This window comes from Gavia stellata, unplaced genomic scaffold (genome assembly GCF_030936135.1).
Source record: "Gavia stellata isolate bGavSte3 unplaced genomic scaffold, bGavSte3.hap2 HAP2_SCAFFOLD_324, whole genome shotgun sequence".
Lineage (NCBI taxonomy): Eukaryota > Metazoa > Chordata > Aves > Gaviiformes > Gaviidae > Gavia > Gavia stellata.
Window position 1 is genome coordinate 31773 of NW_026776565.1, and position 22922 is coordinate 54694.

Genomic DNA, 22922 nt, shown 5'->3' on the forward strand with positions numbered 1-22922 from the left:
CAGTCCTCCCCATCCCCCACCCCCTATCTGTCCCCCCACCCCTCCCCCACTCCTGGCGCCACTGACCGACCCCCCGGGGGGACCCCGAGAGGGGCTCTATGGGGCTCTGGGGGGGTGTCCTATAGGGGCTCTGAGGGGCTCTATGGGGCTGAGGGGGGGTGTCTATAGGTGCTCTGGGGGGCTCTGGGGACTGTCTATAGGGGCTCTATGGGGCTCTGGGGGGTGTCTATAGAGGCTCTGCGGGGCTCTATAGGGGCTCTATGGGGCTCTGGGGGGCTCTATGGGGCTCTGCAGTGTTCTATGGGGCACTGTAGGGCTCTGTGGGGCTCTGGGGTGTGTCTATAGGGGCTCTGGGGGGCTCTGGGGGGCTCTATGGGGCTCTGCGGGGTGTCTATAGGGGCTCTATGGGGCTCTGGGGGGCTCTGGGGGGCAGAGGGGGGATCCGTGGGGCACAATGGGGGGTGGGGAGCCGGCTGGCCCTCTCCCCCGCCCGCGGGAATGTGTCACCTCGTGGGGACACTTGTCACCTCCCCGATGACAAAGTGGGCCGCCGTGTTCAGGGACGGCCGCCAGCTCCCCCGCCAGCCCCACGGCCGGCCCCACGGCGAGGGAACGCACCCCCCGCCCCCCATGTCCCCGATATAGACCTGGCGAGGACGAGCTGTCACCACCCCACGGTGACGGGACATTGCGCAGGGACCCGGGGGTCCTGCCCCATAGACACCCCACACACAAGGGACCCGGGGGTCCTGCCCCATAGACACCCACACACAAGGGACCCGGGGGTCCTGCCCCATAGACACCCCACATACAAGGGACCCGGGGGGTCCTGCCCCATAGATACCTCCCACACAAGGGGACCCGGGGGTCCTGCCCCATAGATACCCCACACACAAGGGACCCGGGGGGTCCTGCACCATAGACACCCCACACACAAGGGACCCGGGGGTCCTGCCCCCATAGGCACTCCACACACAAGGGACATGGGGGGTCCGGCCCAATAGACACCCCCCACAGACAAGGGAGCCGGGGGTCCGGCCCCATAGACAACCCCCACACAAGGGACCCGGGGGTCCGGCCCCATAGACACCCCCCCCCACAAGGGACCCGGGGGTCCTGCCCCATAGACACCCCCACACACAAGGGACCTGGGGGGTCCGGCCCCATAGACCCCCCACACAAGGGACCCGGGGGGTCCTGCCCCATAGACACCCCACACACAAGGGACCCGGGGGTCCGGCCCCATAGACACCCCCCACACAAGGGACCCGGGGGTCCGGCCCCATAGACACCCCACATCCCACCCCTACAAGGGCTCCAGCCAAGCCTTGCTCTGCCCCATAGCTCATCCTGTGGGGTGGATATGTGGGGCCCGGGCGCCTGGGTCCCGGGAGAGACGCCGTGGGGCTGGGGAAGGGGGGGCTGCCCCCCCCGAACTCCCTCGTCAGCCGCCCCCTCCCCGAGGAATGCTCCTCCCCCCCTCCCACCCCACGGCGCCCTATAAAGGCCGTGGGGCTGTGGGGCTGCCGTAGGTGCCGGCGTGGGGCAGAGAGAGAGAGGGTGGGTGTGGGGGGCAGTGGGAGGATGTGGGGTGGATGTGGGGGGCACGGAGGGGCTATGGGGGGCAGAGGGGGGCTATGGGGTGTGCAGGGGGGCTCTGGGTCACAGGGGGTCTATGGGGCACACCGGGGGGCTATGGGGTGCACTGGGGGCTATGGGGCACCAGGAGGCTATGGGGGGTCTATGGGGCACACAGGGGGCTATGGGGTACAGGGGGGTTATGGGGCACACAAGGGGTCTCGGGGCTATGGGGCACAGAGGGAGCTATGGGGGGCACAGGGAGGCTCTAGGGTACAGAGGGGATATGGGGCAGAGGGGATCTGTGGGGAAGAGGGATCTGGTGGGGCTATGGGGCACAGGGGGTCTATGGGGCACACAGGGGGACTATGGAGCGCAGGGGCTCTATGGGGGGCAGGGGAGCTATGGGGCACCCAAGGGCTCTGAGGGGCACCAGAGGGGTCTGTGGGGCACTGGGAGGCTATGAGGCACCCGGGGGGGTCTATGGGGGACAGGGGATCCATGGGGCACCCAGGGGGTCTGTGGGGCACCCAAGGGGTCAGTGAGGCACCCGGGAGGGGTCTATGGGGGCACAGGGGATCCATGGGGCACAGGGATCTATGGGGCACAGCTCCTCACCCGCCCCACGCCCCCCCCAGCTTCCTTCATCTTATCTGCCAGACCCACACACTCCAGGTGAGGGCGGCGCCGTGGGGGCAGCCGTGGGGGCTGGGCGCTTCGGTGGTGGTGGTGGGGAGCTGCTATAGGGGTGCATGTGTCGCTATAGGGTCCGGCCATCGCTATGGGGCTCCCTGCATGGGGTTGGGTGTGGCTATGGGGCTCCACATGTGGCTATGGGGCTCCACGCTCAGCTATAGGGCTCCACACATGGCTATGGGGCTCCACGCACGGCTATGGGGCCCCAACACACGTCTATGGGGCTCCACGCGCGGCTATAGGGCTCCACGCATGGCTATGGGGCCCCCAACGCATGTCTATGGGGCTCCACGCACATCTATGGGTCTCCACATGTGGCTATGGGGCCCCAACACCCGTCTATAGGGCTCCACGCACGGCTATAGGGCTCCACGTGCGGCTATAGGGCTCCACGCATGTCTATGGGGGCTCCACACAGCGTCTATGGGGCCCCAACGCATGTCTACGGGGCTCGACGCATGCCTATGGGGCTCGACGCCTGCCTCCGGGCCCCCCGCCACGGCTCCGGGGCCCCCCCGCCCGGCCGTGGGGCGGCCTCCCGGGGGCCCCCCAGGTGACGGGGGTCCCCGCCGTGGGGCAGGATGGGGGAGGCGGCGCTGGGGGCGGCGGCCCCGTACCTGCGGCCGGGGGAGCGGGAGCGGTTGGCGGCGCAGACGCGGCCCTTCGACCCCCGCAGCGAGTGCTTCGTCCCCCACCCCCGGCAGGAGTTCGTCCGGGGACGGGTGTTGGGGCGCCAGGGGGGGGACGTCACCGTCCAGACCGAGCTGGGAGAGGTGGGGGGCCGGGGGGGGCCGGGGGGCGGGGGGGGCAGAGGGTCGATGGGGACAGTGGGGACGTGGGGGGCAGAGGGTTGATGGGGGCGGTGGGGATGTGGGGGGCAGAGGGTTAATGGGGGCGATGGGGACGTGGGGGGCAGAGGGTTAATGGGGTGATGGGGACGTGGGGGGCAGAGGGTTAATGGGGGTGATGGGGACGTGGGGGGCAGAGGGTTAATGGGGGTGATGGGGACGTGGGGGGCAGAGGGTTAATGGGGGTGGGGGGGATGTGGGGGGCAGAGGGTCAATGGGGGTGGGGGGGACGTGGGGAGCAGAGGGTTGATGGGGGTGATGGGGACATGGGGGGCAGAGGGTTAATGGGGGCGATGGGGACGTGGGGGGCAGAGGGTTAATGGGGGCGATGGGGACGTGGGGGGCAGAGGGTTAATGGGGGAGGGGGGGACGTGGGGGGCAGAGGGTTAATGGGGTGGGGGGGACGTGGGGGGCAGAGGGTTAATGGGGGGCGATGGGGACGTGGGGGGCAGAGGGTCGATGGGGACAGTGGGGACGTGGGGGGCAGAGGGTTAATGGGGGTGGGGGGGATGTGGGGGGCAGAGGGTTGATGGGGGCGATGGGGATGTGGGGGGCAGAGGGTCGATGGGGACAGTGGGGACGTGGGGGGCAGAGGGTTAATGGGGGTGGGGGGGATGTGGGGGGCAGAGGGTTGATGGGGGCGATGGGGATGTGGGGGGCAGAGGGTCGATGGGGACAGTGGGGACGTGGGGGGCAGAGGGTTGATGGGGGTGGGGGGGACGTGGGGGGCAGAGGGTTGATGGGGGTGATGGGGACGTGGGGGGCAGAGGGTTAATGGGGTGGGGGGACGTGGGAGGCAGAGGGTTAATGGGGGCGATGGGGACGTGGGGGGCAGAGGGTTAATGGGGTGGGGGGACGTGGGGGGCAGAGGGTTAATGGGGGCGATGGGGACGTGGGGGGCAGAGGGTTAATGGGGGTGGGGGGACGTGGGGGGCAGAGGGTTAATGGGGGTGATGGGGATGTGGGGGGCAGAGGGTTAATGGGGGTGATGGGGACGTGGGGGGCAGAGGGTTAATGGGGGCGATGGGGACGTGGGGGGCAGAGGGTTAATGGGGGTGGGGGGACGTGGGGGGCAGAGGGTTAATGGGGGTGATGGGGACGTGGGGGGCAGAGGGTTAATGGGGGCGGGTGGGGGGCGGTGGGGGTGGGGTGGAAGGTTTGGGGGTGCACGGGGGCAGCGATGGGGCAAGCGGGCCCATAGGGGGCGCCCTGCCCCCAAGCCATGGTAAGGGGACCTCCTGAACCATGGGGGGCGCCCTCCAAACTCTTGGGAGACACACACCCACACCCCTGAACCCAACCCATGGGGCACCCCCGGACCCATAGGAGACCCCCAAACCATGGGGCACCCCCCAACCCATTGGACACCCCCCGACCCATGGGGCACCCCCTGACCCATAGGAGACCCCCAAACCATGGGGCACCCCCAACCCATAGGACCCCCCAACCCATGGGGCACCCCCTGACCCATAGGAGACCCCCAAACCATGGGGCACCCCCGACCCATAGGACCCCCCAACCCATGGGGCACCCCCCGACCCATAGGAGACCCCCAACCCATGGGGCACCCCCTGACCCATAGGACCCCCCCAACCTATGGGGCACCCCCCGACCCATTGGACACCCCCAACCCATGGGGCACCCCCTGACCCATAGGACCCCCCCCAACCCATAGGACACCCCCCGACCCACAAGAGACCCCCCGACCCATAGGACACCCCTCACCCCACAGGAGACCCCTCCCCCCACGAGCGAACCCCCACCCCTGGGGGCGCCCCCCCTCCCCCGGGGCGCCCCCCCCGAGCCGTGGGGCGCCCCCCAACCCCCCCGCTGTCCCCTCCCGCCCCCCAGACGGTGACGGTGAAGGAGGCCGACGTCCACCCCCAGAACCCCCCCAAGTTCGACAAGATGGAGGACATGGCCATGCTGACCTTCCTCCACGAGCCCGCCGTCCTCTACAACCTGAAGGAGCGCTACGCCGCCTGGATGATCTACGTGAGCCTTCCCACAAGCCCCTGGGGCCGCCCGCCACTGGGCGGGGCCTGCCCCACAGCCTGTGGGGCCGACGGGAGACGCTCACCCTGCCCCAAAGCTCTTGGGCTACCCAGAACTCCGGGGGCCTTCCCCGGAGGCTGTGGGGCACCTGGAACCCGCTCTGGCTTCTCCGGAGCCCGGGGGGCACCCAGAGCCACGAGGTCCCACCCCGGGGGGCACCCAGACCCCTTGGGCCACCCAGAACGCGGACAGCCCTTCTCCAGCCCCCTTGGGCCACCTAGAACCTGGACGTCCCACCCCCAGACCCGTTAGGCCACCTAGAGCCAAGATGTCCCATCCCTGGACCCCTTGGGCCACCTAGAACCCGGATGTTGCTTCTCCAGACCCCTTGGGCCACCTAGAGCCACGATGTCCAATCCCTGGACCCCTTGGGCCACCTAGAACATGGATGACCCATCTCCAGCCCCCTTGGGCCACCTAGAACCACGATGTCCCATCCCTGGACCCCTTGGGCCACCTAGAACCAAGATGACCCATCTCCAGCCCCCTTGGGCCACCTAGAACCACGATGTCCCTTCTCAAGTTCCCTTGGGCCACCCAGACCTGAGATGTCCCATCTCCAGCCCCCTTGGGCCACCATGACCCAAGATGTCCCAGACCCCTTGGGCCATCTAGAACCTTGATGTCCCTTCTCCAGCCCTCTGGGGCCACCTACACCCCAGTTGTCCCACCCCCCGCCCCCTTGAGCCACCCGGAACCGGGACGTCCCTTCACCCGCCCCCTTGGGCCACCCGGAACCGGGACGTCCCCTCCCGGTGGGGTGGCCCTGACCCCCACCCGCCCCTTCTCCAGACCTACTCGGGGCTCTTCTGCGTCACCGTCAACCCCTACAAGTGGTTGCCCGTCTACAACGCCGAGGTGGTGGCCGCCTACCGGGGCAAGAAGCGGAGCGAAGCTCCGCCCCACATCTTCTCCATCTCCGACAACGCCTACCAGAACATGCTGACGGGTAGGGACCGCCCCCGGGGACCCCCACCTGGGAGAGCCCACCCCACAGAGCGGGGCCTGACCTGGGCCCGCGCCCCACTTGGGGGGCGGAGAACCCCGAGACCCCCAAGAGCTCCCCCAGCTCCCTCCCCCCGACCCCTCTCTTCCCCCACAGACCGAGAGAACCAGTCCATCCTCATCACGTAAGTCCCCGCCCCCCCGGGCCCCGCCCCCCCGGGCCCCGCCCCCCGCGCGGGGGTGGGGCGGAGGAGCCGCCATGATGTTCTCCGCCCCCTCACCCCCCAGCGGAGAATCCGGGGCGGGGAAGACGGTCAACACCAAGAGGGTCATCCAGTACTTCGCCAGCATCGCCGCCATCGGCGACCGCAAGAAGGAGGCGGCCAATAGCAGCAAGGTGGGACCCCGGCCACGCCCACACAGCCCCCGCCGGCGCTGGCCACGCCCGGCCCCGCCCCACACCTTGTCCCGCCCCCCCAGGGCACCCTGGAGGACCAAATCATCCAGGCCAACCCCGCCTTGGAGGCCTTCGGCAACGCCAAGACCGTCCGCAACGACAACTCCTCCCGATTCGTGAGTGCGGGGGCGGGGCCGGGGGGGCGGGGCCTGCCGGGGGGGGGCGGGGCCTGCCGGGGGGGCGCGGCTGCCTCCGCCTCACGCCGCCGCTCTCCCAGGGGAAGTTCATCCGGATCCACTTCGGGGCCACCGGGAAGTTGGCGTCGGCCGACATCGAGACCTGTGAGTGGGGGGAGAGCTCCTCCATCTCCTCATCCCAACCTCCATCTCCTCATCCCAACCTCCTCATCCCCATCCCAACCTCCATCTCCCCATCCCAACCTCCATCTCCCCATCCCAACCTCCATCTCCTCATCCCAACCTCCTCATCCCCATCCCAACCTCCATCTCCTCATCCCAACCTCCTCATCCCCATCCCAACCTCCTCATCCCCACCCCAACCTCCATCTCCTCATCCCAACCTCCATCTCCCCATCCCAACCTCCTCATCCCCATCCCAACCTCCATCTCCCCACCCCAACCTCCCCCTCCCCATCCCAACCTCCATCTCCTCATCCCAACCTCCTCATCCCCATCCCAACCTCCATCTCCTCATCCCAACCTCCATCTCCCATCCCAACCTCCATCTCCCCATCCCAACCTCCTCATCCCAACCTCCATCTCCCCATCCCAACCTCCATCTCCTCATCCCAACCTCCCCCTCCCCACCCCAACCTCCCCCTCCTCTCCCTCCCCAGACCTCCTGGAGAAGTCCCGCGTCATCTTCCAGCTGAAGGCCGAGAGGAACTACCACATCTTCTACCAGATCCTCTCCAACAAGAAGCCGGAGCTGCTGGGTGAGTCGGGCGGGGGGCGGCGCCGCCCTCGGCCGCCGCTCTTCTCCTCCCTCCGCTCGGCCGCTCCTCCCGGGGGCGGCTGCGGAGGATCCGGGGCCGTGGGGCCGCCGGCAACGCTCCCTGTGTGTCTCCGTCCTCGGCCGCCGCGGAGCAGAGATGCTGCTGGTCACCAACAACCCCTACGACTACGGCTACGTCTCCCAAGGAGAGGTGACCGTGGCCTCCATCGACGACGCGGAGGAGCTGCTGGCCACCGACGTAGGCGGGGGGGCGGGCGGGGGGAGGGCCCGGGGCCGAGGGGAGGGCGGGGCGCCGGGGGGCGGGGCAGGAGGTGGGCGGAGGGGAGGGGGGAGGCGGAGGCGGGGGGGGCGAGTCCTCGGGGGGGCGAGGAGTCCGTGGGGGGGTGAGGGTCCTCAGGAGGAGGGATGGATCCGGGGGGGGATGAGTCCGTGGGGGGATGAAGGTCTTCAGAAGGATGGATGGATGGATGGATGGATGGATGGATCCATGGATAGAGTCCGTGGATGGATGGATGGATGGATGGATGGATGGATGGATGGATGGACGGATGGATGAATCCATGGATAGAGTCCATGGATGGATGGATGGATGGATAGAGGAGTCCATGGATGGACGAAGGTCTTCAGAAGGATGGATCAGTCCATGGATGGATGGATGAGTCCTCAGGAGGATGGATGGATGGATGGATGGATGGATGAATCCATGGATAGATGAGTCCATGGATGGATGAAGGTCCTCAGAAGGATGGATGGATGGATGGATGGATGGATCCATGGATAGAGTCCATGGATGGATGGATGGATCCATGGATAGATGAGTCCATGGATGGACGAAGGTCTTCAGAAGGATGGATCAGTCCATGGATGGACGGATGAGTCCTCAGAAGGATGGATGGACGAGTCCATGGATGGATGAAGGTCCTCAGGAGGATGGATGGATGGATGGATGGATGGATAGATGAGTCCATGGATAGATGAGTCCATGGATGGATGAAGGTCCTCAGAAGGATGGATGAATCCATGGATAGATGAGTCCATGGATAGATGAGTCCATGGATGGATGAAGGTCCTCAGGAGGATGGATGGATGGATGGATGGATGAATCCATGGATAGATGAGTCCATGGATGGATGAAGGTCCTCAGGAGGATGGATGGATGAATCCATGGATAGTTGAGTCCATGGGGGGACGATGGTCCTTGGGAGGGTGGATGGATCCATGGAGAGATAAGTCCATGGATGGATGAAGGTCCTCAGAAGGATGGATGAATCCATAGATGGGTGAGTCCATGGATGGACGAGGGTCCTCAGAAGGATGGATGAGTCCATGGATGGATGAAGGTCCTCAAAAGGATGGATGGATGGATGGATGGATGGATGGATCCATGGAGAGATGAGTCTGTGGGTGGATGAAGGTCCTCAGGAGGATGGATGAGTGGATGGATGAGCCCCTGGATGGAGAAGGGTCCTCGGATGGATGGAGGAGCCCTTGGCCGGCCGGACAGGCTGAGGACGAGGAAGGGCCGAGGGCCACACGGACGGCGGCCAGCAGCCGGACGCGCCCTCGGCCCGGCGGCGGCGATGCCCCCTCCGCCCCCCCTCCCTCCGCCCGCCCCACCGGCGCTCCCCGGGGACCTCGACCCACGGCTTTGCCCCACAGAGCGCCTTCGACGTCCTGGGCTTCACCGCCGAGGAGAAGGCCGGCGTCTACAAGCTGACGGGCGCCATCATGCACTTCGGCAACATGAAGTTCAAGCAGAAGCAACGGGAGGAGCAGGCGGAGCCGGACGGCACCGAAGGCGGGTCGGGGGGGCGCGGCGGGTTGAAGGGGGGTGTCACCGGTGTCCCCCCGAGCCTGACCGCGGGGCTTCTCCTCCCGCTCGGCAGATGCCGACAAGTCGGCCTACCTGATGGGGCTGAACTCGGCCGACCTCCTCAAGGGGCTGTGCCACCCCCGGGTGAAGGTGGGCAACGAGTACGTCACCAAGGGGCAGAACGTCCGGCAGGTCTACTACTCCATCGGGGCCTTGGCCAAGGCCGTCTACGAGAAGATGTTCAACTGGATGGTGACCCGCATCAACAACTCGCTGGAGACCAAGCAGCCCCGTCAGTACTTCATCGGCGTGCTGGACATCGCCGGCTTCGAGATCTTCGACGTGAGGCCGGAGGGGGCGGCGGCGGCGGTGGAGGCGGAGGGGGGCGCCCCGGTGCTCTCGGGGTGGGCTTGCTCCTGCTGGGTGTCGCCGCGGCCTCCGAAAGCGGCGCGTTGGCCGGCGGTGGGACGCGGGCCTCGGCGGGCGCGGCGTCCAGCCCCGGGGGTGTCGAGGCGGCCCCCCCCAATCTCATGGGGCGTCCTGTTGACCCCCCGGGTGTGGAGGGGACTCCGTTGACCCCACTGGGCATTGAGTTGACCCCATGGAGCTTCACGCTGACTCCCGTCATCCCATGGGGCTGTTCTCTTGATCCCACTGGGCGTTGAGTTGACCCCATTGATCCCATTGGGCGTTCTGTTGACCCCACTGGGCATTGAGTTGCACCCGTTGACCCCATTGGGCGTTCTGTTGACCCCACTGGGTGTTGAGTTGACCCCATGGAGCTTTATGTTGACCCCCTTTGTCCCATGGGGCTGTTCTCTTGACCCCATTGGGCGTTGAGTTGACCCCATGGAGCTTTACGTTGACCCCCTTCGTCCCATGGGGCTGTTCTCTTGACCCCATTGGGTGTTGAGTTGACCCCGTTGATCCCACTGGGTGTTCCGTTGAACCCATTGGGCATTGAGTTGACCCCGTTGATCCCATTGGGCATTCTGTTGACCCCGTTGATCCCATTGGGTGTTCTGTTGACCCCATTGATCCCATTGGGCATCCTGTTGACCCCATTGGGCATTGATTTGACCCCGTTGATCCCATTGGGCGTTCTGTTGACCCCACTGTTGACCCCGCCGGCCGTCCCCGCTCTCCCTCCCCAGTTCAACAGCTTCGAGCAGCTCTGCATCAACTTCACCAACGAGAAGCTGCAGCAGTTCTTCAACCACCACATGTTCGTGCTGGAGCAGGAGGAGTACAAGAAGGAGGGGATCGAGTGGGAGTTCATCGACTTCGGCATGGACCTCCAGGCCTGCATCGACCTCATCGAGAAGGTGCCGCCTCCCCCGGGGGCCGCGGGGGCTCCGGGAGAAGGATCCTCCCACCCGGAGCGCGCCGGGGCTCGCGCCCGGTGTCCTCCGCGGCCAACGAGGTCTTCTCCTCCCCAGCCCATGGGGATCATGTCCATCCTGGAGGAGGAGTGCATGTTCCCCAAGGCCTCGGACATGACCTTCAAGGCCAAGCTCTTCGATAATCACCTGGGCAAGTCGGCCAACTTCGGGAAGCCGCGCAACATCAAGGGGAAGGCGGAGGCCCACTTCTCGCTCACCCACTACGCCGGCACGGTGGACTACAACATCCTGGGTTGGCTGGAGAAGAACAAGGACCCCCTCAACGAGACGGTGGTGGGGCTCTACCAGAAGTCGGCCCTCAAGCTCTTGGCCAACCTCTTCTCCAACTACGCCGGGGCGGAGGCCGGTGGGTGGAGGGGTGCGGGAGGGACGGGCGGGTGGAGAAGACGCGTGCCCCCACGAGCGGCCTCCTCTCCCGCCTCACCCGCCCCTCTCTTCCCCAGGCGGTGACGGAGGGAAGGGCAAAGGGGCCAAGAAGAAAGGTTCCTCCTTCCAGACCGTCTCGGCCCTGCACCGGGTGAGGGAGCTACCCGGCGGCCCCGCCGTGGGGCAGAGGCAGGACCGCCCCCCGCACGCAGGACCGCCCCCCGGCCGGCCCCATTGCTCAGCCCCTTCTCTCCTCCCCCCTCGCCAGGAGAACCTCAACAAGCTGATGGCCAACCTCAAGACCACCCACCCCCACTTCGTCCGCTGCCTCATCCCCAACGAGCGGAAGGCGCCGGGTGAGGAGCGGGCGGGGACCGGGGGGGGCGGGGGCGTGGCTGCTGGCTGACCCCGCCCCTCTGCCCCGCCCCGCAGGCGAGATGGACAACCCCCTGGTGATGCACCAGCTCCGCTGCAACGGGGTGCTGGAGGGCATCCGCATCTGCCGCAAGGGCTTCCCCAACCGCATCCTCTACGGGGACTTCCGCCAGCGGTAGGCGGGGAGGGAGGGGAAGGGGCGGGCAGGGGGCGGGCAACCCCGGCGGGGCTGACCCTGGGGCGGCCCCTCCCCTCCGGCCCCCAGCTACCGCATCCTCAACCCGGCGGCCATCCCCGAGGGGCAGTTCATCGACAGCCGCAAGGGCGCCGAGAAGCTCCTGGGCTCCCTCGACATCGACCACAACCAGTACAAGTTCGGGCACACCAAGGTGAGGGCGCGGCGTCTCCTCCTGCTCCCGCCGCCCGCGCGTCCGTCCTTCCCGCCGCCCCCTCCTCACCCACCTCCTTCCTCCCCCAGGTCTTCTTCAAGGCCGGGCTGCTGGGGCTGCTGGAGGAGATGCGGGACGAGCGCCTCTCCCGCATCATCACCCGCATCCAGGCTCAGGCCCGGGGGCAGCTCATGCGCCTCGAGTTCAAGAAGATCCTGGAGCGCCGGTGAGAGGGGGACGGGTCCTTCTCCCGGGGCAGGGACCTCCTGTGGGTCACCAGCTCCGTGGGGTGGCAGCGTCCCTGTCCCCGCCGCCGTAGGGACGCGCTGCTGGTGATCCAGTGGAACATCCGGGCCTTCATGGGGGTGAAGAACTGGCCCTGGATGAAGCTCTACTTCAAGATCAAGCCCTTGCTGAAGAGCGCCGAGACCGAGAAGGAGATGCAGGTGGGAGGAGGCGCCGGGGCGGGGCGGGGCGGGGCGGGGCGCCCGATGGCGTGGGGCGGGCGGGGTTGACGGACGGAGGGGATCGGACGTGGCTGTTGGTCTCCCGGCGCGGGCGCAGACCATGAAGGAGGAGTTCGGGCGGCTGAAGGAGGCCCTGGAGAAGTCGGAGGCCCGGCGGAAGGAGCTGGAGGAGAAGATGGTCTCCATGCTGCAGGAGAAGAACGACCTCCAGCTCCAAGTGCAGGCCGTGAGTGAGGCCGCCCCCCAAACCCACGGCAAGGGGGTGACCGCCGCCCCTCCCGGGGCCACCCCGCTTCACCCGCCGCCCCGACACAGGAGCAGGACAACCTCAACGACGCGGAGGAGCGCTGCGACCAGCTGATCAAGAACAAGATCCAGCTGGAGGCCAAGGTGAAGGAGCTGACGGAGCGGCTGGAGGACGAGGAGGAGATGAACGCCGAGCTGACGGCCAAGAAGAGGAAGCTGGAGGACGAGTGCTCGGAGCTGAAGAAGGACATCGACGACCTGGAGCTGACTCTGGCCAAGGTGGAGAAGGAGAAACACGCCACCGAGAACAAGGTGAGGGTGGGGAGAGGCCTCGACCGCAGGCTGGGGGACTCGAGGCAACTTGGCCTGCTTGGGTCGGGTGGAGGAGAGCCCAAGGCCACCTCTGGCACTGAGCCGGAGGGCTGACGTTGCTCCTCGGCAGGTCAAGAACCTCACGGAGGAGATGGCCGGGCTGGACGAGACCATCGCCAAGCTGACGAAGGAGAAGAAGGCCCTGCAAGAAGCTCACCAGCAAACGCTGGACGACCTGCAGGCGGAGGAAGACAAGGTCAACACCCTGACGAAGGCCAAGGTCAAGCTGGAACAGCAAGTGGACGACGTGAGTGCGGGCCGGTCCCACCACGGGCACTGCCCAGGAGCTTCCTGGGGCGGAGATGGTGCACACCTGAGGTTTCGCCCCGTTTCTGCCTTCCCACGCAGCTCGAAGGCTCCCTGGAGCAGGAGAAGAAGATCCGGATGGACCTGGAACGGGCCAAGAGGAAGCTGGAAGGCGACTTGAAGCTGACCCAGGAGAACATCATGGACCTGGAGAACGACAAGCAGCAGCTGGAGGAGAAGCTCAAGAAGTGAGGCTGGACCTCCCTCCCCGGTCCGCCCCGCCCCGGGGGGGCGCAGGCAGCGACCTCAGCGCTCTCCGCCTTCCTCTGCAGGAAAGACTTTGAGATCCACCAGCAGAACAGCAAGATGGAGGACGAGCAGGCGCTGGCCCTGCAGCTCCAGAAGAAGCTGAAAGAGCTGCAGGTGAGGGATCGGGTCTCCGCCCAGGTGGGCTGGGCTGAAGATCCTCCAGCCGGTTGGGTTGGGTTGAAGAGTCTCCAGCTGGTTGGGATGAGTTGGGTTGAAGAGCCTGAAGCCGGTTGGGTGGAAGAGTCTCCAACCAGTTGGGTTGAAGAGTTTGCAGCCGGTTGGGTTGGACTGAGTTGAGTGGAAGAGTCTCCAGCTGGTTGGGATGAGTTGGGTTGAAGAGTCTGCAGCCAGTTGGGTGGAAGAGTCTCCAACCAGTTGGGTTGCAGAGTCTCTCGCTGGTTGGGTTGAAGAGTCTCCAGCTGGTTGGGTTGGACTGAGTTGAGTTGAAGAGTCTCCAGCTGGTTGGCATGAGTTGGGTTGAAGAGTCTGCAGCCGGTTGGGTTGAAGAGTCTCCAACCAGTTGGGTTGAAGAGCCTCCAGCCGGTTGCGTTGGGTTGAGTTGCAGAGTCTCCCACCAGTTGGGTTGGGTTGAAGAGTCTCCAGCTGGTTGGGTTGAGTTGGGTTGAAGAGTCTCCAGCTGGTTGGGATGAGTTGGGTTGAAGACCCTGAAGCCGGTTGGGTTGAAGAGTCTCCAACCAGTTGGGTTGAAGAGCCTCCAGCCAGCCGGGTGGAGTTGGGCGGATGAGTTGGGTGGAGCCAAGGCCGATGACAGTGTCCCTGTCCCCATCCCCGTCCCCGCCCGCAGGCGCGGATCGAGGAGCTGGAGGAGGAGCTGGAGGCGGAGCGGACGGGCAGGGCCAAGGTGGAGAAGCTGCGCTCGGACCTGTCGCGGGAGCTGGAGGAGATCAGCGAGCGGCTGGAGGAGGCGGGCGGCGCCACCTCGGTGCAGATCGAGCTCAACAAGAAGCGGGAGGCGGAGTTCCAGAAGATGCGGTGGGACCTGGAGGAGGCCACGCTGCAGCACGAGGCCACGGCCGCCGCGCTGCGCAAGAAGCACGCCGACAGCGTGGCCGAGCTCAGCGAGCAGCTCGACAACCTGCAGCGCGTCAAGCAGAAGCTGGAGAAGGAGAAGAGCGAGCTCAAGCTGGAGCTGGACGACCTGGGCTCCAGCACGGAGCAGCTGATCAAGGCCAAGGTGGGAGGAGGCCGCGGGGGGACGCCGCGCCCCCGCCGCGCCCCTCCGCCCCCCGCTTCACCCCTCCCCTCCGCCCTCCGCTCCTCCCAGGTGGGCATGGAGAAGGTCTCCCGCGCCCTGGAGGACCAGGCGGCCGAGCACCGGGCGAAGCTGGAGGAGACCCAGCGACTCCTCAACGACACCAGCACCCAGCGGGCCAAGCTCCAGACCGAGAACGGTGGGAGCCCCGCCCCACGGCGCGCCCCGCCCCACCTCTTCGGCCCCCGCCCCACCTAAAGACCCCCCGTACCTCCGCAGGAGAGCTGTCCCGCCAGCTGGAGGAGAAGGAGGCCCTCATCTCCCAGCTCACCAGGGGCAAGCAGTCCTACACCCAGCAGCTGGAGGACCTGAAGAGGCAGCTGGAGGAGGAGATGAAGGTGAGGGGCGTGGGGGGGCGGAGAAGAGCGCGGCGCTCTGGGGGGGCTCCAGGAGGGCCACGAGACGGGGTCTCCTTCGCCTCATGGTGGTAGCATGGGCGGGTCCCTCTACGGGTGGGTCCTTCTGGGGGTGGGTCCCTCTGCGGGTGCTTGAGGTGGGTTGGGTGGGTCTAAGGATGGTTGGGTTGGTCTACAGAGGGTCTAAGGAAGGTTGGGTTGGTCTTGAGGAGGTCCAAGGAAGTTGGGTTGATCTAGAGGAGGTTGGGTCGGTCTTGAGGAGGTTGGGTTGGTCTTGAGGAGGTTGGGTCGGTCTTGAGGAGGTTGGGTTGGTCTAGAGAAGGTTGGGTTGGTCTTGAGGAGGTTGGGTTGGTCTAGAGGAGGTCCAAGGAAGGTTGGGTTGGTCTTGAGGAGGTTGGGTTGGTCAAGAGGAGGTTGGGTTGGTCTTGAGGAGGTCGGGTTGGTCTTGAGGAGGTCCAAGGAAGTTGGGTTGATCTAGAGGAGGTTGGGTCGGTCTTGAGGAGGTTGGGTCGGTCTTGAGGAGGTTGGGTTGGTCTAGAAAAGGTTGGGTTGGTCTAGAGGAGGTCCAAGGAAGGTTGGGTTGGTCTTGAGGAGGTTGGGTTGGTCTAGAGGAGGTTGGGTTGGTCTAGAGAAGGTTGGGTTGGTCTAGAGGAGGTTGGGTTGGTCTTGAGGAGGTTGGGTTGGTCTAGAGAAGGTTGGGTTGGTCTTGAGGAGGTTGGGTTGGTCTAGAGGAGGTCCAAGGAAGGTTGGGTTGGTCTTGAGGAGGTTGGGTTGGTCTAGACGAGGTTGAGTTGGTCTTGAGGAGGTCCAAGGAAGGTTCGGTTGCTCTAGAGGAGGTTGGGTTGGTCTTGAGGAGGTTGGGTCGGTCTTGAGGAGGTTGGGTTGCTCTAGAGGAGGTTGGGTTGGTCTTGAGGAGGTTGGGTTGGTCTAGAGGAGGTTGGGTTGCTCTGCAGAAGGTCTGGTTGGGCTGGGGCGATCAAGACCGGCTCATACTGCATTGGAGAACCCCCAGACGGCTCCGGGTGACACGGACCCCCCGGTGCCACCTTCTCCTCGCCCCCCCCAGGCCAAGAACGCGCTGGCCCACGCCCTGCAGTCGGCCCGGCACGACTGCGACCTGCTGCGGGAGCAGTACGAGGAGGAGACGGAGGCCAAGGCCGAGCTCCAGCGGTCGCTCTCCAAGGCCAACTCCGAGGTGGCGCAGTGGAGGACCAAGTACGAGACGGACGCCATCCAGCGCACCGAGGAGCTGGAGGAGGCCAAGTGAGTCGTCTCCCCAGGGAGGCCGGGGCTCTCCCACGGCTGGTGGGACCCCCGCGGCCTTGCCGCTCCCCACCTCCCACCCAGGACGGTGGCCTTCCTCACGCTTGCTAGAGCTAGAGCCCCGTTTGGGGACCTAGAACCTGCGTTGAGTAACCTAGACCCTCCGGAGTGCTACCACCGTCTCGCCCTCAAACGCCTCCGTCTTGGGGGCGACCCACGGACGGGGGCTGCCGGGTCAGACGTCGGTTTCTCCCCCACGTGCGGCAGGAAGAAGCTGGCCCAGCGGCTGCAGGAGGCCGAGGAGGCGGTGGAGGCGGTCAACGCCAAGTGCTCCTCCCTGGAGAAGACCAAGCACCGGCTGCAGAACGAGATCGAGGACCTGATGGCGGACCTGGAGCGGTCGAACGCGGCCGCCGCCGCCCTGGACAAGAAGCAGAGGAACTTCGACAAGGTGGGCGGGCGGGCGGGCGGGCAGGGGAGGGGAGGGGAGGGGAGGGGGCCGCGCGGAGCGGGGGTGACCGCTGCCCCGGCCCCAGGTCTTGTCCGAGTGGAAGCAGAAGTTCGAGGAGTCGCAGACGGAGCTGGAGGCGTCGCAGAAGGAGGCCAGGTCCCTCAGCACCGAGCTCTTCAAGCTGAAGAACGCCTACGAGGAGTCGCTCGAGCACCTGGAGACCTTCAAGAGGGAGACCAAGAACCTGCAAGGTGAGGCCGGGGGCCTCCCCCCGCCCGCCCCGCGGCTCCCCGCCCCCCGCCGCGGGGCCTGAGGGACTCGCGCCCGCGCAGAGGAGATCGCGGACCTGACGGAGCAGCTGGGCGCCGGCCACAAGACCGTCCACGAGCTGGAGAAGGTCCGGAAGCAGCTGGACGCCGAGAAGCTGGAGCTGCAAGCCGCGCTGGAGGAGGCCGAGGTGAGCCGGGGCGCGGCCCCACGCGGCCCCGCCTTCTCCCGGCCCCCGCCGGGGGCCTCAGCGTCCCCTCCGTCCCCCCCAGGCCTCTCTGGAGCACGAGGAGGGGAAGATCCTGCGGGCCCAGCTGGAGTTCAACCAGGTCAAGGCGGACTACGAGCGCAAGCTGGCCGAGAAGGAGGAGGAGACGGAGCAGGCCAAGCGCAACCACCTGCGGGTGGTGGACTCGCTGCAGACCTCGCTGGACGCCGAGACCCGGAGCCGCAACGAGGCCCTGCGGCTGAAGAAGAAGATGGAGGGCGACCTCAACGAGATGGAGATCCAGCTCAGCCACGCCAACCGGGCGGCGGCCGAGGCCCAGAAGCAAGTCAAGACCTTGCAGGGCTGCCTCAAGGTACCCGCCGGGGCTCCGCCCCGCCAGAGGCCGGGGGGTGGCCGTGCCCACCGCCCCGCGGTGGCCGTCGGGTGGGCGCCCGCCCCCTTCCCCGCCCTCCCCGCTCGCCCTCTGCCCCCCGCGCTGCCCCGCAGGACACCCAGCTGCAGCTGGACGACGTGGCGCGGGCCAACGAGGACCTGAAGGAGAACGTCGCCCTCGTGGAGCGCAGGACCAACCTGCTGCAGTCGGAGCTGGAGGAGCTGCGGGCGGTGGTGGAGCAGAGCGAGAGGGCCCGCAAGTTGGCCGAGCAGGAGCTGCTCGAGGCCAGCGAGAGGGTCCAGCTCCTCCACTCGCAGGTGAGGCCGCGCGTCCCGCCCCGGGGAGAGCTCGCCTCCGCCGCCGCCGCCGGGAGAGGCGGCGGGACGGAGCCGCCGGGGATCTCCTCCCTGCGGAGCCCGCGGAGGCGGCGGGAGGGCTCGCGGGGAGGAGGAAGGCCCCACGGCCGCCTCCCGAGACCCCCGCCTCCCTCCCCAGAACACCAGCCTCATCAACCAGAAGAAGAAGATGGAGGCCGACGTCTCCCAGCTGCAGGCGGAGGTGGAAGAGGCCGTCCAGGAGTGCCGGAACGCCGAGGAGAAGGCCAAGAAGGCCATCACCGACGTGAGTGCCGCGGCGGGAGCGGCAGCCGGGGCGCCTTCCGCCGGCGGCGGCGGGCGCAGAGCCGGCCGGGGCCGCCCTCCGGCGCTGAGGGCTCCTCTCCTGGGGCAGGCGGCCATGATGGCGGAGGAGCTGAAGAAGGAGCAGGACACCAGCGCCCACCTGGAGCGGATGAAGAAGAACATGGAGCAGACCATCAAGGACCTGCAGCTGCGGCTGGACGAGGCCGAGCAGCTGGCCCTCAAGGGGGGCAAGAAGCAGCTGCAGAAGCTGGAGGCCCGCGTGCGGGAGCTGGAGAACGAGCTGGAGGCCGAGCAGAAGCGCAACGCCGAGAGCGTCAAGGGCCTCCGCAAGTCCGAGCGGCGCGTCAAGGAGCTCAGCTACCAGGTGGGGCGGCCGCAGCCCGGCCCCGCTTCGTCCGGAGCCGGGGCGCGGCCTCGAAGTCGGCAGAGCCGGGGGCCACGGGGACGGGGGTGACCCAGGAGGTTGACCTGGTGGCCACGGGGACGGGGGTGACCCAGAGGGTTGACTTGGTGGCCATGGGGACAGGGGTGACCAAGAGGGTTGACCTGGTGGCCATGGGGACAAGGATGATGCACAGGTTGACCTGGTGGCCATGGGGCCGTGAGTGACCCAAGGGGTTGACTTGGTGGCCACGGGGACAGGGGTGAGCCACAGGTTGACTTGGTGGCCACGGGGACAGGGGTGACCCAGGAGGTTGACCTGGTGGCCACAGGGACGGGGGTGACCCACAGGTTGACCTGGTGGCCATGGGGACGTGGGTGACCCAGAGGGTTGACTTGGTGGCCACGGGGACAGGGGTGACCCACAGGTTGACCTGGTGGCCACGGGGATGGGGGTGACCCAGAGGGTTGACTTGGTGGCCATGGGGACAGGGGTGACCCAGGAGGTTGACCTGGTGGCCACAGGGACAGGGGTGACCAAGAGGGTTGACCTGGTGGCCACGGGGCCGTGAGTGACCCAAGGGGTTGACTTGGTGGCCACGGGGACAGGGGTGACCCACAGGTTGACTTGGTGGCCACGGGGACAGGGGTGACCCACAGGTTGACCTGGTGGCCACAGGGACAGGGGTGACCCACAGGTTGACCTGGTGGCCACGGGGCCGTGAGTGACCCAAAGGGTTGACCTGGTGGCCACAGGGATGGTGTGACCCAGGTTGACCTGGTGGCCACGGGGACAGGGGTGACCCACAGGTTGACCTGGTGGCCACGGGGACAGGGGTGACCCACAGGTTGACCTGGTGGCCACGGGGACAGTGGTGACCCAGAGGGTTGACCTGGTGGCCATGGGGACAGGGGTGACCCACAGGTTGACCTGGTGGCCATGGGGACAGGGGTGACCCAGGAGGTTGACCTGGTGGCCACAGGGACAGAGGTGACCCAGGAGGTTGACTTGGTGGCCACAGGGACAGGGGTGACCCAGGAGGTTGACCTGGTGGCCACAGGGACAGGGGTGACCAAGAGGGTTGACCTGGTGGCCACGGGGCCGTGAGTGACCCAAGGGGTTGACTTGGTGGCCACGGGGACAGGGGTGACCCACAGGTTGACTTGGTGGCCACGGGGACAGGGGTGACCCACAGGTTGACCTGGTGGCCACAGGGACAGGGGTGACCCACAGGTTGACCTGGTGGCCACGGGGACAGGGGTGACCCAAAGGGTTGACCTGGTGGCCACAGGGATGGTGTGACCCAGGTTGACCTGGTGGCCACAGGGACAGGGGTGACCCAGGAGGTTGACCTGGTGGCCACAGGGACAGGGGTGACCCAGGAGGTTGACTTGGTGGCCACAGGGACAGGGGTGACCCAGGAGGTTGACCTGGTGGCCACAGGGACGGGGGTGACCCACAGGTTGACCTGGTGGCCATGGGGACGTGGGTGACCCAGAGGGTTGACTTGGTGGCCACGGGGACAGGGGTGACCCACAGGTTGACCTGGTGGCCACGGGGATGGGGGTGACCCAGAGGGTTGACTTGGTGGCCATGGGGACAGGGGTGACCCAGGAGGTTGACCTGGTGGCCACAGGGACAGGGGTGACCAAGAGGGTTGACCTGGTGGCCACGGGGCCGTGAGTGACCCAAGGGGTTGACTTGGTGGCCACGGGGACAGGGGTGACCCACAGGTTGACTTGGTGGCCACGGGGACAGGGGTGACCCACAGGTTGACCTGGTGGCCACAGGGACAGGGGTGACCCACAGGTTGACCTGGTGGCCACGGGGCCGTGAGTGACCCAAAGGGTTGACCTGGTGGCCACAGGGATGGTGTGACCCAGGTTGACCTGGTGGCCACGGGGACAGGGGTGACCCACAGGTTGACCTGGTGGCCACGGGGACAGGGGTGACCCACAGGTTGACCTGGTGGCCACGGGGACAGTGGTGACCCAGAGGGTTGACCTGGTGGCCATGGGGACAGGGGTGACCCACAGGTTGACCTGGTGGCCATGGGGACAGGGGTGACCCAGGAGGTTGACCTGGTGGCCACAGGGACAGAGGTGACCCAGGAGGTTGACTTGGTGGCCACAGGGACAGGGGTGACCCAGGAGGTTGACCTGGTGGCCACAGGGACAGGGGTGACCAAGAGGGTTGACCTGGTGGCCACGGGGCCGTGAGTGACCCAAGGGGTTGACTTGGTGGCCACGGGGACAGGGGTGACCCACAGGTTGACTTGGTGGCCACGGGGACAGGGGTGACCCACAGGTTGACCTGGTGGCCACAGGGACAGGGGTGACCCACAGGTTGACCTGGTGGCCACGGGGACAGGGGTGACCCAAAGGGTTGACCTGGTGGCCACAGGGATGGTGTGACCCAGGTTGACCTGGTGGCCACAGGGACAGGGGTGACCCAGGAGGTTGACCTGGTGGCCACAGGGACAGGGGTGACCCAGGAGGTTGACTTGGTGGCCACAGGGACAGGGGTGACCCAGGAGGTTGACCTGGTGGCCACAGGGACGGGGGTGACCCACAGGTTGACCTGGTGGCCATGGGGACGTGGGTGACCCAGAGGGTTGACTTGGTGGCCACGGGGACAGGGGTGACCCACAGGTTGACCTGGTGGCCACGGGGATGGGGGTGACCCAGAGGGTTGACTTGGTGGCCATGGGGACAGGGGTGACCCAGGAGGTTGACCTGGTGGCCACAGGGACAGGGGTGACCAAGAGGGTTGACCTGGTGGCCACGGGGCCGTGAGTGACCCAAGGGGTTGACTTGGTGGCCACGGGGACAGGGGTGACCCACAGGTTGACTTGGTGGCCACGGGGACAGGGGTGACCCACAGGTTGACCTGGTGGCCACAGGGACAGGGGTGACCCACAGGTTGACCTGGTGGCCACGGGGACAGGGGTGACCCAAAGGGTTGACCTGGTGGCCACAGGGATGGTGTGACCCAGGTTGACCTGGTGGCCACGGGGACAGGGGTGACCCACAGGTTGACCTGGTGGCCACGGGGACAGGGGTGACCCACAGGTTGACCTGGTGGCCACAGGGAGAAGGGTGACCAAGAAGGTTGACCTGGTGGCCACAGGGACAGGGGTGACCCACAGGTTGACCTGGTGGCCATGGGGACAGGGGTGACCCAGGAGGTTGACCTGGTGGCCACAGGGACAGAGGTGACCCAGGAGGTTGACTTGGTGGCCACAGGGACAGGGGTGACCCAGGAGGTTGACCTGGTGGCCACAGGGCCGTGGGTGGCCCAAGGGGGTGACCTGGCGGCACAGCTCTCCCCCACTGCCGGGGGGCTGACCCACAGCGGGGCGGGTCCGGTCCTGCCCCACACGTCTCTCCCCCACAGGCGGAGGAGGACCGCAAGAACCTGCTGCGGCTGCAGGAGCTGGTGGACAAGCTCCAGCTGAAGGTCAAGGCCTACAAGCGGCAGGCGGAGGAGGCGGTGAGCCGTGGGGCGGCACGGGGCGGGGCGCTTGGGGGGCAGCCCCACTGAGGCCGTGTCCCTCCCTCCCTCTGTCCCCCCCAGGAGGAACAGGCCAACACCAACCTGGCCAAGTTCCGCAAGGCGCAGCACGAGCTGGACGAGGCGGAGGAGCGCGCTGACATGGCCGAGTCCCAGGTCAACAAGCTGCGGGCCAAGAGCCGCGACATGGGCGCCAAGGTGGGACTCCCCCCGCCCCACGGCCGCCCCACGGCTGCCCCACGGCCGTCCCACAGCTGCCCCGCGCTCACGCGCCCGTCTTCTCTTCCTCCAGCAGAAGGGACTCAACGAGGAGTGACACTCCGGACCCCCAAACCGCCCCCCTGGACCCCCAACTGTGCCCCACACACCGCCCTCCCCCAGCCCCCCAACTGCAGTGGGTCAATAAAAGGCATCGAGCAGCAGCGGATTGTGTGGGGCTGTGTCTGGGGGGCGGGGGGTGCCCCACGGCGTGCTGCCAACGGCCTCACGGTGCGCGGCCACGGGATGGCCGGACCCCACACAAGATGGCCGACCAGCACCCCACGGCGCAACATGACGTGACCCACAGTGCCCCACAACCTCAATCTGCCCCACAGTGCACCACAACCTGCCCTATGGAGCTCTGCAACCTGCCCCTGGTGCACCTCAACCTGCCCCACGGCGCAGCACGACCTGCCCCACAGGGCCCCACAAC

The 22922-nt window shown here is 66.9% G+C and overlaps 1 protein-coding gene across 4 annotated transcripts; it reads left to right on the forward strand.

The window, feature by feature from the left end:
- Window positions 1-2855: 2855 nt before the first annotated feature.
- Window positions 2856-22544, forward strand: LOC132321123 (myosin-6-like). 4 transcript variants are annotated; one of them, XM_059834690.1, is made up of 38 exons: window positions 2856-3047; window positions 4974-5117; window positions 5970-6126; window positions 6280-6307; window positions 6411-6519; window positions 6603-6695; window positions 6797-6860; window positions 7376-7474; window positions 7629-7732; window positions 9154-9292; window positions 9381-9649; window positions 10462-10632; window positions 10747-11056; window positions 11154-11227; window positions 11345-11432; window positions 11509-11626; window positions 11717-11840; window positions 11930-12066; window positions 12160-12286; window positions 12405-12533; window positions 12623-12865; window positions 12996-13172; window positions 13274-13419; window positions 13504-13594; window positions 14286-14675; window positions 14766-14892; window positions 14973-15091; window positions 16176-16372; window positions 16640-16823; window positions 16909-17074; window positions 17156-17280; window positions 17363-17671; window positions 17806-18009; window positions 18188-18313; window positions 18422-18697; window positions 22112-22207; window positions 22292-22426; window positions 22524-22544. In XM_059834690.1, exons 1-38 carry the CDS (start codon window positions 2856-2858, stop codon window positions 22542-22544), a joined length of 5808 nt encoding a protein of 1935 aa, XP_059690673.1. The 4 variants fall into 4 exon arrangements, with proteins under 4 accessions (XP_059690673.1, XP_059690674.1, XP_059690675.1 ...); XM_059834691.1 differs by having other exon boundaries at window positions 22527-22544; XM_059834692.1 differs by having other exon boundaries at window positions 11166-11227.
- Window positions 22545-22922: the final 378 nt, after the last annotated feature.